The sequence below is a fragment of the Hyla sarda genome, chromosome 5, assembly GCF_029499605.1.
Source record: "Hyla sarda isolate aHylSar1 chromosome 5, aHylSar1.hap1, whole genome shotgun sequence".
Classification (NCBI taxonomy): Eukaryota; Metazoa; Chordata; class Amphibia; order Anura; family Hylidae; genus Hyla; species Hyla sarda.
The window spans coordinates 10,065,750-10,081,384 of record NC_079193.1 but is presented as its reverse complement, the minus strand read 5'-3'; the positions used below and the strand labels follow the sequence as shown (position 1 = coordinate 10,081,384).

Below are 15,635 nucleotides of genomic sequence, written 5' to 3'. Positions count from 1 at the left end.
GTATAAATCCATATGCAGTGAGCGCCCCTAGTGGTGACTGTATAAATCCATATGCAGTGAGCGCCCCTAGCAGTGACTGTATAAATCCATATGCAGTGAGCTCCCCTAGTGGTGACTGTATAAATCTATATGTAGTGAGCGCCCCTAGTGGTGACTGTATGAATCCATATGCAGTGAGCGCCCCTAGTGGTGACTGTATGAATCCATATGCAGTGAGCGCCCCTAGTGGTGACTGTATAAATCCATATGTAGTGAGCTCCCCTAGTGGTGACTGTATAAATCCATATGCAGTGAGCTCCCCTAGTGGTGACTGTATAAATCCATATACAGTGAGCGCCCCTAGTGGTGACTGTATAAATCCATATGCAGTGAGCTCCCCTAGTGGTGACTGTATAAATCCATATGTAGTGAGCTCCCCTAGTGGTGACTGTATAAATCCATATGCAGTGAGCGCCCCTAGTGGTGACTGTATAAATCCATATGCAGTGAGCTCCCCTAGTGGTGACTGTATAAATCCATATGCAGTGAGCGCCCCTAGTGGTGACTGTATAAATCCATATGTAGTGAGCTCCCCTAGTGGTGACTGTATAAATCCATATGCAGTGAGCGCCCCTAGTGGTGACTGTATAAATCCATATGCAGTGAGCGCCCCTAGTGGTGACTGTATAAATCCATATGCAGTGAGCGCCCCTAGTGGTGACTGTATAAATCCATATGCAGTGAGCGCCCCTAGTGGTGACTGTATAAATCCATATGTAGTGAGCTCCCCTAGTGGTGACTGTATAAATCCATATGCAGTGAGCGCCCCTAGTGGTGACTGTATAAATCCATATGCAGTGAGCGCCCCTAGTGGTGACTGTATAAATCCATATGCAGTGAGCGCCCCCTAGTGGTGACTGTATAAATCCATATGTAGTGAGCTCCCCTAGTGGTGACTGTATAAATCCATATGCAGTGAGCGCCCCTAGTGGTGACTGTATAAATCCATATGCAGTGAGCTCCCCTAGTGGTGACTGTATAAATCCATATGCAGTGAGCGCCCCTAGTGGTGACTGTATAAATCCATATGTAGTGAGCTCCCCTAGTGGTGACTGTATAAATCCATATGCAGTGAGCTCCCCTAGTGGTGACTGTATAAATCCATATGTAGTGAGCTCCCCTAGTGGTGACTGTATAAATCCATATGCAGTGAGCTCCCCTAGTGGTGACTGTATAAATCCATATGCAGTGAGCGCCCCTAGTGGTGACTGTATAAATCCATATGCAGTGAGCGCCCCTAGTGGTGACTGTATAAATCCATATGCAGTGAGCGCCCCTAGTGGTGACTGTATAAATCCATATGTAGTGAGCTCCCCTAGTGGTGACTGTATAAATCCATATGCAGTGAGCGCCCCTAGTGGTGACTGTATAAATCCATATGCAGTGAGCGCCCCTAGTGGTGACTGTACAAATCCATATGTAGTGAGCTCCCCTAGTGGTGACTGTATAAATCCATATGCAGTGAGCGCCCCTAGTGGTGACTGTATAAATCCATATGCAGTGAGCTTCCCCCTTGGGAGATTCCCCATCGGTTTATAGACAAGGACCTGACACATTTAAAGAACACAAATGAGATATTGCCTTTGTTAACATGCTCCACCCCTCCAATCACAGTTTTCATTTTACCAGAGCTTGTTAATATATAAATGCTGAGCTGGGATTGGCTGCCATTGGCAAGACTGAACATTTTAGGTTTGATGCAGTTTGATACCACTGGGCTCATATGTCAGTTTTGTTCCATTTTGTTTTAGTGTTACTTACTGGAGTAGCTACCTGTTGGTGGACATCTGCCAGGACCTTTTCTTGCGGTTCGTTCCATTCCCACTCTCTTCTCCATGAGAACTGAGCCCTTGGGAGCCGGACGGATGGCTGGTCAGTGGGGACCCCCAGGATAATGCTGTCTATGAACGTGGGCTTCTGAGGCTCCTTTCTCCTGGTGGGTACACACAATGTTCTACGCTTTTATCACTACCCAAGAGGACAACTATAACAGAGTTCTTCTGTACTGCACTGTGTAGGAATATGTTATTCCTACATCACATGACCGGATAAGGTCTGATGTTGTCTTATACTTCGGTCACCTGTAAAATTCTGACTTCTCTTTCCTCAGCATCCTCCTGCTCAATGTACCCGTACGATGCCGGGGGAGAAAAAGCCAGAACCTTGGATGTGACTGGAGAACGAGGCTTAAAAGCCAAATGGTGCCAAATGCTCTAGGTACGCCCTGGGTACCAGACGGGGCAGGGGGGGGGGGTGGCGGGTCTAATCTAGGGGTACTAGTAGTTTAACCCCCTCCCCCCAGTAGGCAGGTAGTACCGTACTACCTGCCTACTGGGGCAGGGGGTTAATCTGGGGGTACTACCTTCCTACTGGGGGGGAGGGGGTTAATACACACAATATATCACTTGGCTGGCCTATGGTCTGCTGGTGCAGAACTATGTGGTCAGAGCCAGGAGAAGAGCCGACCAAGGGGAAGAGTAAATAATGGGATCGGTGTAAACATGTGACAGCCAGAAATCTGTGAGCGGTTTATTCAACCCAAACTGACACCTTCCCTGCCGGTCGTTCACACGTTCCCAAATATCTCGGGTGACATTGTGCAAGTAAATTAGGGCCCGTGCCAATCAGTGATATGAGAGAGAAGGGACAAATCAATTCACCGAGCAAAGTGCAGAGATAAAACCCTGAACAAAGGAGCCGTTCATCACATTGAGGGGTCAGGAAGAACACCACGTCCTAAAATAACATATCTCAGCCCCCAAAATTAAATAAAAATCCCTAAGTTCTATTTTTGCTATGACAATTTTGAAAGCACTGAGAACCAATGTTCTTACATATTTAAAGGGGTTCTCCGGTGGAAAATAAATTAGAGAAAGTTAAACAGATTTGTAAAATACTTTTATATCAAAATCTTAACCCTTCCAGTACTTATCAGCTGCTGTATTCTCCACAGGAAGTTGTGTGGTTCTTTCCAATCTGACCACAGTGCTCTCTGCTGCCACCTCGGTCCGTGTCAGGAACTGTCCAGAGTAGGAGAAAATCCCCATAGCAAACCTATGCTGCTCTGGACAGTTCCTGACACGGACAGAGGTGTCAGCAGAGAGCACTGTGGTCAGACTGGAAAGAACAACTCAACTTCCTGTGGAGCTGAAGTACTGAAAGGATTAAGATTTTTAAATAAAAGTAATTTAAAAATCTGTTTAACTTAGAATTTTTTTCCCCCACCGGAGTACCCCTTTAAATATGTAAAAACATTGGGCCCTCCTTTACTAAGAGTGAAGTGTAGTTTTCTTTCTAGTTTTCCCCTATTTACCATTGTATCTTGCATTTGGCGTTTTTTTTCCTACGTTTTTTTTTTTCTTTTTTACACCTGCTCTTAGTTGTCAGGTTTTTCCAGAGTTTAAATCCCCCATATTTATTTTTTAATTTTTTTGTGGGAAAATTTTTAGTTTTTGCTTCCAAAAATATTTATTCTTTTTTTTTTTTTTTTTGAGACGCGCCCCTTTCCCCTGATAGCCACGCCCTTTATTTATTTTTTGTAAAGTGAAGTTAGTAGGTTTTTTTTGGGGGATTTTTTTATCGTAAATTCTGGTGTACGACACATGTGACATATAACATTTTTTCTCGGAAAGCCTTAGTGAATGAGGTTCTTAGTGAATAGTTCATCACTCTATAAAGGAGCACCCTGCCCCTGCCCCTGGTACAGGTAAAGCAGTGTTTTACAAACAGTAGGTCTCCAGCTGTTGCAAAACTACAACTCCCAGCAAGCCCGGACAGCCTTTGGCTGTCCGGGCATGCTGGGAGTTGTAGTTTTGCAACAGCTGGAGACACACAGTTTGGAAAACACCAAGGTAGAAGACGGCAGGACTCACCTGAAGTAAAAGACGAGCAGGGTGATCAGTGACACCAGGAGGACGCAGCCCACGCAGGACTCCACGATCACTATCAATAGGTATGCTGGGAAAAAAGCAGAACCATAAACGATGACCCAAACATCACAAAACAGCCCAATGTCCCCCAACATCTACAGACAGATAGCCCATGGGATTCCTAAAATATTTATGATTCACTTCCTTTACCAAAAAGGACTCCTTACCCCATAAAAATTGCTCTAAAATGCCCACTAGGTGTCTCCCTGTAAAAAGAAATCTGTCTCACAGGACAGAATACAGAAAGTGGAGGGCAGGGCTTAGCATGTGCTATGTGCAGGAGACAAGGAGAGAGCTCCCAGGATCTGCTGGAAATTGTGGAAACAATGCTTAGATTGCCTGAATCTGTAGAAGACAAACCATTGGGAAGGCGATGGGATAAGTTCTGCTGCAAACCCAGAAATGTAAAGGATTTTCATTGTGCTAAATGGTGCCACCTAGAGGCCTTATCCAGTGGAAATTGCACCACCCAGTAATAATAATAATGTAAAAAACAAAAGTAATTCAGTGTCTGGTTAGCAGGATAGCGGTCACCACGAACAAGACACAATAAACCAACAACGGCCATCAAAAAGACATAAGAACAGTTTCATGCACCCACAGCTCTATGAAAAACTGTCTTTCTTTTATTGAAGTGTAGTACCACCGTGTCCACTGCATGTTGTCAGGGGGAATCTGTCTCTCTTAACAGCTAGATCAGGACAAAATACAAAAAGTGAGGGCAGGGCATATGTGCTATGTGCAGGAGACTGAGAAAGCCTGGCTGAGTACCTGCAAGCTCAGCTTGTCTGCTGATCCACTCTGTCTCCAAAAGGTAAATCAAGGCTTCTTTCTCATGTCACCAGGCATAAAGCTCAGCGCAGCTGTAAATACTAGTGTATCTACTGCTATATTCACACAGTGCTGCAGTGTGGTTTCACCCTTCCATTAATGTCTCAGCGACAGTAGTTTAGTGCTTAGTGTAACCCCTTCCTTGCTGTGCTGCTGCTGTTCTTTTCAATTCTGCTCACACACCAAGAACCCAATTACATTAAACTCACGTCCTGTTTATTATTGCCCACTAATGGCCCTGAGATGCAAACGCATTAGGTCCATCATTTTTTGGGGTAATTCTTCTTGTAATTTCAGAATCTTATAGTATAGTAAAAGGTCAATTGTAAAATCCATGGTGGTCTCAGGCAATTAAAGTGTCAACAGCAAATTCACATCTACTTGGCTCCACAATCTCAGGGGGCCCCACTCTGAATTTAGGGGCCCTGGGTAGCTGCCAGGTTTGCCATGCCCATTAAAGCACTAAGAACAAGAGAAAGTCCCATTATGACTTACATTCCTCGCAGTCGAATCCACCAAATCCTATTGGACATCTGAAAAAAAAGGACAAAAATAAATCTCATTCCAACTTTTGTATTTCCAGTTTAATGTACATAATTTATGGTGGACTATCTGAGTGCCAATGTTTATGGGTAAAACTCTAAATGACATAATTTAGAGGGGTTCACTGTAAACTAATACAGACCCCAGACATGAACCCTAAACTAATACAGATCCTAAAACCAGACCCCTGAATGAATACAGATCCCAGACCAGACCCCCTAAACTAATACAGACCCCAGATATGACCCCGAAAACTACTACAGATCCCAAACCAGACCCCTGAATGAATACAGACCCCAGACCAGACCCCTAAACTAATACAGACCCCAGACCAGACCCCTAAACTAATACAGACCCCAGATATGACCCTTAAACTACTACACATCCCAAACCAGACCCCTGAATGAATACAGATCCCAGACCAGACCCCCTAAACTAATACAGACTCCAGATATGACCCCGAAAACTACTACAGATCCCAAACCAGACCCCTGAACGAATACAGACCCCAGACCAGACCCCTAAACTAATACAGACCCCAGACCAGACCCCTAAACTAATACAGACTCCAGACTAGACCCCTAAACTACTACAGATCCCAAACCAGACCCCTAAACGAATACAGACCCCAGACCAGACATCTAAACTAATACAGACCTCAGACAAGACTCCTAAACTAATACAGACCCCAGACCAGACCCCTAAACTACTACAGATCTCAAACCAGACGCCTGAACAAATACAGACCCCAGACAAGAACCCTAAACTAATACAGACCCCAGACAAGAACCCTAAACTAATACAGACCCCAGACATGACCTCTAAACTACTACAGATCCCAGACCAGACCCTTAAACTAATACAGACCCCAGACCAGATCCCTAAACTATAACAGACCCCAGACCAGACCCCTAAACTAATACAGATCCCAGACCAGACCCCTAAACTAATACAGACCCCAGACCAGACCCCTAAACTAATACAGACCCCAGACCAGACCCCTGAATGAATACAGATCCCAGACCAGACTCCCTAAACTAATACAGACCCCAGATATGACCCCGAAAACTACTACAGATCCCAAACCAGACCCCTGAACGAATACAGACCCCAGACCAGACCCCTAAACTAATACAGACCCCAGACCCCTGAATAAATACAGACCCCAGACGAGACCCCTAAACTAATACAGACCCCAGAATAGACCCCTAAACTAATACAGACCCCCAGAGAGCCCCACCTGCAGGACCACCCTTGTTTAGCCTAACATCAGAGAACCCCTCCAAGCCTAAAGGTTATTATTTTTGTCAACATCTTTGATGCATGATATAATAATATATTTACCTGTCTTATATGTTACATCTTGGTTTGTTGGACTGTATTATGTTGTATTACACTATAATATATGGTGCATTATATTACATCATATGTTATATAAAATCTATTGTAGACCTCACTAATATTGGAATGGTTAAAATTATCCAGAAATAGAAAAATAGAGCAATTTTTTTTCCTTTTTTTTTAAAAACAGCGCAACCCCTATATGAGGTATTACAACTTGGCCCCAGTCACTTCAATGGAACTGAGCTGAAATACCATACACAACCTAATGACAGGTGTGGCGCTGTTTTTTAAGAGATCAACTCTGTTTTCCTGATCCTGGACAAGCCCTTTAACCTCTTCCCGCAACAGGATATAAAAAATATAAAAATAAATGCAATTTTTCCAATAAAGCCCCATATTATCATAATAAACAAAGCCTATACATAATAGGTATTGCCACGTCCATAATGACTTGTACAATAAAACTATAATGTTATATAAATGGTGAACGCTGAAGAAAAAAGCAGAAGGATTGCTAATTCTGGTCACCCGGCCTTTAAAAGAGTGGAATAAAAATGATCAAAAAGAAGCATGTATAGCATAAATATCAGTACAGCCGCCACGCCCCCTCCCATAGACATGAATGGAGGGGGCGCGGCGTGATGTCACATCCCCAGTCCCGGAAACCCGGAGGTTTCCAAAACTAGAGACACAGTCCCCGCATAGAATCGCTGCAGAGAGAATGCGGGGGGGTGCCAGCAGTGGGCCCCCCATGATCAGGCATCTTATCCCCTATCCTTTGGATAGGAGAAATTTTTTTTTTGCCCGGAATACCCCTTTAAACAGATTTGTAAATTACTTCTATATAAAAATCGTATCCCTTCCAGTACTTATCAGCTGCTGTATGCTCCACAGGAAGTTGTGTAGTTCTTTCCAGTCTGACCACAGTGCTCTCTGCTGACACCTCTGTCTGTGCTGGAAACTGACCAGATGAGCAAATCCCCATAGAAAACCTCTCCTGCTCTGGACAGTTCCTGACATGGACAGAGGTGTCAGCAGAGAGCATCGTGGTCAGATTGGGAAGAACTACACAATTTCCTGTGGAGCATACAGCAGCTGATAAGTACTGGAAGGGATAAGATTTTTATATAGAAGTAATTTACAAATCTGTTTAACTTCATGGCACCAGTTGATTTTAAAAAAATTGTTTTCCACCGAAGTACCCCTTTAACGCTAGAAAAATTTTAAATTTTCACAATATTTAGATTTTTTAACAATAACTGCTAATCCCGCCAATAACCGCAATTACCACTAATATAAAGTGCAATATGTAACGAAACAACAACCATCATTCAGGGGTTAATAACATCTTCACAACCGGTGAGCCAACTGTACGTCATGGGTTGGGAGAGGTGAGTCTGTGAGTGGGGTCCGTGTCATAACCGGCAGATGCCTGATGCCTGGTATCACTGTGTGCCTAATTATCCAAACTATTAAACTAATTCTGCATGGACAATGTCGTAAGCTCCAAAAAAAAATCCAAACGCCAAAATTGCAGATTTATGGTCACATCACATCTCTGAATTTTTTTTTATTAAAAGGGATGAAAAAGTCAGACCTCATGGTGCAAAAAATAAACCCTAACACAGATCGGTAGGGGGCAAAATAAAGAAGTTATAGGGGTCAGAACACGGCAATAAACAGATATATATATATTTTCTTTTTTAGGTTTTCTTTTTATTTTTTTAACCATAGAACGAAACTTAAATTATCCAAGTTTGGTGTCATCGGAATTGTACTGACCCAAAGAAAAAAGTTTGCACATTAGTTTTACCATATTATGAAAGATTGCGCAATTCCATTTATTTATTTAATTTTTTTTTTTATGTTTCCCTACATGTAATTTTTTCTGGCTTCATAATAAATTCTATGACAAAATAAAGTGCGGCAATAAAAAAAATTACAACTTGTCCCATAAAAAAATAAAAAAAAAAGCCCTAATACAACTTTGTCAGTGGAAAAATAAAAAAAAAGTTATGGGCCTTAGAAAGTGAGGAGGTAAAAAACGTAAGATGGAAATCTAAATTCAGGGGTTGTGTAGGTAATAAGATTTTTTTTTTTTTTAAATCTGCTGACCCCTGGTGGACAAATTTATGAATTACATTAAGGTATTCACTAAAAATTCTAAAACTGACCTGTCACATCCGTTCTCTGTCCTACGGAATCCGCTTCCACATGCTGGAAAGAAACATTTGTTAGATATGATAGAAGAAACATAGAATGCCCACTGATACATATACAGTGGGGCAAATAAGTATTTAGTCAGCCACCAATTGTGCAAGTTCTCCCACTTAACCCCTTAAGGACCAGGGGGTTTTCCGTTTTTGCACTTTCGTTTTTTCCTCCTTACCTTTTAAAAATCATAACCCTTTCAATTTTCCACCTAAAAATCCATATTATGGCTTATTTTTTGCGTCACCAATTCTACTTTGCAGTGACATAAGTCATTTTACCCAAAAATTCACAGCGAAACGGAAAAAAAAATCATTGTGCGACAAAATCGAAGAAAAAACGCCATTTTGTAACTTTTGGGGGCTTCCGTTTCTACGCAGTGCATATTTCGGTAAAAATGACACCTTATCATTATTCTGTAGGTCTTTACAGTTAAAATGATACCCTACTTATACAGTGGTCCCTCAACATACGATGGTAATTCGTTCCAAACGAGCCATCGTTTGTCGAATCCATCCATCCGTATGTTGAGGGATTTGTGCAATGTAAAGTATAGGAAGTTATACTCACCTGTCATATAGTGGCTGAATGACACAGCCTGGAAGTGGCGGAAGCATGAGTAGACCATATGATGGCAGAATGAGACAGCCTGGAGCTGGCATCAGCATGAGGAGAACATATAGTGGCAGAACGAGACAGCCTGGAGCTGGAATCAGCATGAGGAGACCATATAGTGGCTGAATGACACAGCCTGGAGTTGGCAGCAAGAGGAGACCATATAGTGGCTGAATGATATATCCTGGAAGTGGCGGAAGCATGAGTAGACCATAAGGTAGCAGAATGAGACAGCCTGGAGCTGGCATCAGCATGAGGAGAACATATGGTGGCAGAGTCAGAAAGCCTTGAACTGGCATCAGCATGAGCAGAACATATGGTGGCAGAATGAGACAGCCTGGAGCTGGCATCAGCAAGAGGACAACATTTGGTGGCAGAATGAGACAGCCTGGAGGTGACATCAGTGTGAGGAGAACATATGGTGGCAGTATGAGATAGCCTGGAGGTGGCATCAGCATGAGGAGAACACATGGTGGCAGAAAGAGACAGCCTGGAGCTGGCATCAGCATGAGTAGAACATATGGTGGCAGAATGAGATAGCCTGGAGGTGGCATCAGCATAAGAAGAACATATGGTGGCAGAATGAGACAGCCTGGAGGTGGGATCAGCAGCATCAGGATTCCTGAAAGTGACCCGGTGAAATAGTGGGGCGGTGGGTGGCAAAACCAGTACCCGGTGACAAAGGTGGGTGAAAAAAGGAGAACTTGGCATCAGATGTGTGGCTTCAGGCAGGTGGCAGGATCAGAATAGTAACTGAGGCAGGTAGGCAGAAGAAAAACACAGTCTCTCCACTATTCACTGAGGACGATCTAATAGAGGACAGTCAGTAGCTACTGCCCAGCCAAGAAGGGCAGGAGACATGCGCCGCTTGCTCCGCTAGGCGGACAAGTAGTGATGAGGATAGTGATGTGGGAGGCGGTGTCCTGAAGCAGACACTGTTGAGGAACCTAAGGAGGACATCAGTGACGTGCACACACTTGTTGATGATGAAGCCGATCGCACTAGGGAGCCGGGTGCAGAAGGGGCTTCATCATCATCAGGAGAAGAGGGTTGCAGGTTGCCCGTGAAGCAGCAGCTGAGCCAGCAAGGTGGTAGCATGGTTGGCAGTCAACATGGTGGCAGAAGTGGAAATTCTGGAGCCAAACGTACCTGGGGGAGACAACCTGCTTTGTGGCAGCCTACCTTCCCGGGAGGTAGTGGAACAGGGGTTCCTGGAGACGGCGCCAGTAGCAGTCAATTAGTGCGAACTGCAGGTGGGAAAATCAGCTACTCGTCGGTGTGGTAGTTTTTCATCAAGCATCCAGAGGAGGTGAACATGGCCACATGCAAGATGTGTCGGCAGAAAGTGAAGCATGGCCAGGGTTCCAATGTTGGCACCACGGCCCTGTGTCAACATATGCAGCGTCACCATAAAGCGGCCTGGGAGAACCGTGGCTCCGATGAAGTGGTCCAGCCTGCTACATCACCCAGTGTCACGCCGCTCCCTGTTTCAGCCAGTCAAGGCTCCACCACCTCAGCCGAAGGGAGCTGTGTGTCATACCCATCTTCTGTCGCTCCAGATGCCCCTGCTCCTCCTACTTCAAGTCAGTCATTCCGCCAACAATCCATCGGCGAAGCCATGTCCAAGAGACAACAGTGGCCCTTATTTACTATTTTCTTGGATAAAATATATGGACCCCAATTTTTTTTATATCTAAGAAAAGGAAAGGTGTGCAAAAAACACAATGTGCCACCTACACCACCAAGTATTGAAGCACTGCGGAATCTGTAGGCGCTATATAAATAAATGAAATAAAATAAAATGTGATCAAAGACCTCTAAAAGGTGGAAGGGAACAACGTATGGTCCATTGTAACCAGTGGGGATAAAAACTTCCCCTGTAAGGCCCTACTCTCACATTATTAATTCCCGTCTTGGCAAGTGTTACTCGTCCTAAAAAGGGTGGCCCCACACAGGAACCTCTCCCTATTTCCACCTACAAACACGGCCATTTCCCAGGGTTTGTAGGTGGAAATAGGGAGAGGTTCCTGTGTGGGGCCTCCCTTTTTAGGGTGAGTAACAATTACCAAGAAGGGAATTAATAGGGTGATAGTAGGGCCTTACAGGGGAAGTTTTTACCCCCACCAGTTACAATGGACCATACGTTGTTCCCTTCCACCTTTTAGAGGTCTTTGTATCACATCAATACTTGGTGGTGTAGGTGGCACATGGTGATTTTTGCACACCTTTCCTTTTGTTAAATAAATAAAAAATCTTGGGGAACAGCATAGGACAGAGGCAATGGGAGGACAGGGACTGCTCTCCGGCCATGCAAACTGAGGGTTGTGTCTGGGGGTGTCAGATGTCACTTGTGATGAAGTGGATGACCATGTTAACCAATAGATGACGGCAGATGAGTTGCTGGTCGAGACACGACCGATGGCTGATAACGGGAGCTCAGGCCTCTCGCTGCAACTCCCGCTGCCACTCACCCCAAGTCTGCTGCCAACTCTGCCTGAAGTATTTAGGCCTCTGGAACTCCCCTGTGCACGTCCTGGCCCTTCTCTGCCTGACATACTTAGTGCGTATATGAGGGGAGTACTATACGCTCCACTACGCTTAAAAGAGTATTTGTCTAGAACAGCAGCAGGTGTGTACTTTTGGCTGTCCTTTCACAGTAACTAGGCCCTTAAAGGGGTTCTCCGGTGCTTAGACATCTTATGCCCTATCCAAAGGATAGGGGATAAGAAGCCTGATCGCGGGAGTCCCGGGGCTGGGGACCCCCGTGATCTTGCACGCGGCACCCAGTTTGCAATCAGTCCCCGTGTTCGCTCCGGGACTGATTACCGGCGACCACACGCTCCGGGGACTGATTACAAACGGGGTGCCGAGTGCAAGATCACGGGGGTCCCCAATATCCTTTGGATAGGGGATAAGATGTCTAAGCACCGGAGTACCCCTTTAAGACTTTAACAAGAACAAAATCGAGCACTAACTATGTACGCATAGGTTACACTTAATAGGACAATACGCTTTGGTACACAACCTGTATTAGGCACTAATAGCAGGTGATTATGGCTTTTAGTGCTCTGCTCACCCTAACTGGCTGGCTTCTATTATTAGCTTTTCAGTTGTTGTACACACCAGTGCTGCAGCACACAGTCGCTGTGTACTACACACAAAATTGCACTCTCTCTCTCAATCTCACTCCCTTCCCTATCAGTGCTTCTAGGCTCGATTTGGGCTTAAGGTGAATCCCTGCTGTAAAAATGATTTTCTGTGCGACACACACTGCCCTCTTTCCCTCTCTCTGTGCAACAGAACGCTGATGTGAATGGGAGGTGAATCTCTGTTGGAAAAATGCGTTTCTGTGCAACACACAACCCTGTCTGTCCCTATCTATGTCTCTGCAATAAAAGGCTGAAGTGACTGGCCGCAATATGGCTGCTGATTATATAGGGCTGTGACATCACAGGGGTGACTGGCTGCTGATAGGCTGCATGCTGCATGTGATTCAGGGTCATCCCGCCTACCCGGCTTGCCGTCTTCCCAGAGTTCCTTGCCCCATGTCCTAACATGTGGAGCAGCCATCTTAGATGCCCTGGAGGCTGGACCACACTAAATGGAGTTTAATGAAGCGATTAGTGAGATCGAATTGCGGCAATATTCAGATTCGTTGCAAAGCAAATTTTTTCTGAAATTCGTAACGAATTTGTCAGATTCAATTCACTCATCCCTATTGGCAATGACAGAGGTCAAACGTTTTCTGTAAGTCTTCACAAGGTTTTCACACACTATTGCTGGTATTTTGGCCCATTCCTCCATGCAGATCTCCTCTAGAGCAGTGATGTTTTGGGGCTGTCGCTGGGCAACACAGACTTTGAACTCCCTCCAAAGGTTTTATATGGGGTTGAGATCTGGAGACTGGCTAGGCTACTCCAGGACCTTGAAATGTTTCGTTTTGGATCATTGTCATGCTGAAAGACCCAGCCACGTTTCATCTTCAATGCCCTTGCTGATGGAAGGAGATTTTCACTCAAAATCTCACGATACATGGCTCAATTAATTCTTTCCTTTACACGGATGAGTCGTCCTGCTCCCTTAGCAAAAAAACAGCCCCAAAGCATGATGTTTCCACCCCCATGCTTCACAGTAGGTATGGTGTTCTTTGGATGCAACTCTGCATTCTTTCTCCTCCAAACACGACGAGTTGTTCTACTTTGGTTTCATCTGACCATATGACATTCTCCCAATCCTTTTCTGGATCATTCAAATGCTCTCTAGCAAACTTCAGACATGCCCGGACATGTACTGTCTTAAGCAGGAGGACACATCTCGCACTGCATGACTTGAGTTCCTGGTGGCGGAGTGTGTTACTGATGGTAGCCTTTGCTACTTTGGTCCCAGCTCATTTTGATCATTTTGACACAATGGGGTGAGATCAGGGCCGGTTTTAGGCTTAGCGTGGCCCTGGGCAAAATCAAAAGTGGGGCCCCAAAAGTCATAATAGTGCACTAACCAGATTTTCACACTACAAAAATGGTATTGATAAAAACTACAAATCACAGCGCAAAAAAAGGCCGTCGTACAGGAAAATAAAAGAGTTATAGGGATCACAATAGTACAATTTTATATTTTTGTATAGTTCCCCCACATTATGTTGGCAGTATGTTCCCCCACATTAGGTTGTAGTTCCCCCCACATTAGGTTGGCAGTATAATTCCCCCAGATTAGGTTGTAGTTGCCCCACATTAGGTAGGCAGTATAATTCCCCCACATTTGGTTGCAGTTCCCCCACATTAGGTTGGCAGTATGTTCCCCCACATTATCTGAGTGATGTCACTTGCACGTGACCACTTATGCTCCTATTTAAACATGTCTTGTTTGTGAATATGCTATGCCATGACTAAGGGTCCTGCTTGACCCGAAACACGTTGGTTTTACCTGTGCTGTCCATGTACCTTCAATAAAGTTTCCTGTTTGCACTCCACCGCACTGGATATCTCTTTGGTTTCTGTTGCTACTTGGAACGGAGGCACTGCCGGTTAGTCCGTGGGCAGGAGTGGGAAGCATTGCTGAGGTGAGCCGTCCTATCCTACCTTTCTGCTATGTTCCCCCACATTAGGTTTTAGTGTTCCCCCCCCCCCCCATTAGGCTGGCAGTATAGTTCCCCCACATTAGGTTGTAGTTCCCCCACATTTAGTTGGCAGTATAGTTCCCCCACATTAGGTTGTAGTTCCCCCACATTTAGTTGCCAGTATAGTTCCCACACATTAAGTTGTAGTTCCCCCACATTAGGTTGGCAGTATAGTTCCCCCACATTAGGTTGGCAGTATAGTTCCCCCACATTAGGTTGGCAGTATAGTTCCCCCACATTAGGTTGGCAGTATAGTTACCCCACATTAGGTTGTAGTTCCCCTCACATTAGGTAGGCAGTATAGTTCCCCCACATTAGGTTGTAGTTCCCCCACATTAGGATGGCAGTATAGTTCCCCCACATTAGGTTAGCAGTATAGTTCCCCCACATTAGGTTGTAGTTCCCCCACATTAGGTGAGCAGTATAGTTCCCCCACATTAGGTAGGCAGTATGTTCCCCCACATTAGGTTGGCAGTATAGTTCCCCCACATTAGGTTGTAGTTCCCCCACATTTAGTTGGCAGTATAGTTCCCCCACATTAGGTTGTAGTTGACCCATATTAGGTTGGCAGTATAGTTTCCCCACATTAGGTTGTAGTTCCCCCACATTAATTTGGCAGTATAGTTCCCCCACATTAGGTTGCCAGTATAGTTCCCCCACAGACATACAGCCTTCAGCCATATAGTGTATGGCTGGAGGCTGTATGTCTGTGTACTGCCGCACTTCAGTGCTCCGGAGGAGCAGTGGTTGGAGCACTGAAGATGACGTGCCGCTGGTAAATTACCATGTGCACGTCCTCGCTGCTCCTCTCTGCTCCTATGGGTGCAAGCACAGGACGTCAGTGAGGTCCCTGCGTTCGCTACCTCCCGGTGACAGGTAACCTGGACATTCTTGTGTCTCGAAAAGATCTTTCGGGACACAAGGATGTCCTGAATGTGAGGGGAAAATGTATCGGAGGGGGGGTCACTGAGCAGCCCGCAGGGGGCCCCCTGGGGTATGAGGGCCCT

At 45.1% G+C, this 15,635-nt stretch overlaps 1 protein-coding gene across 3 annotated transcripts in view; it reads right to left on the bottom strand.

Moving 5' to 3' along the window:
- LOC130272861 (mucin-13-like) overlaps positions 1-15,635 on the bottom strand; it is a 54,020-nt gene that overhangs the window by 2,066 nt on the left and 36,319 nt on the right. For 2 of the 3 annotated variants that reach the window (XM_056518829.1, XM_056518832.1), the window contains exons 8-11: positions 8,861-8,903; positions 5,295-5,332; positions 3,912-3,996; positions 1,801-1,972 (exon numbers count right to left, since the gene is read on the bottom strand). In XM_056518829.1, the coding sequence (XP_056374804.1) occupies positions 1,801-1,972; positions 3,912-3,996; positions 5,295-5,332; positions 8,861-8,903 (338 nt within the window). The remainder of the gene's footprint in view (positions 1-1,800; positions 1,973-3,911; positions 3,997-5,294; positions 5,333-8,860; positions 8,904-15,635) is intronic. The other variant, XM_056518830.1, reaches the window with a different exon arrangement.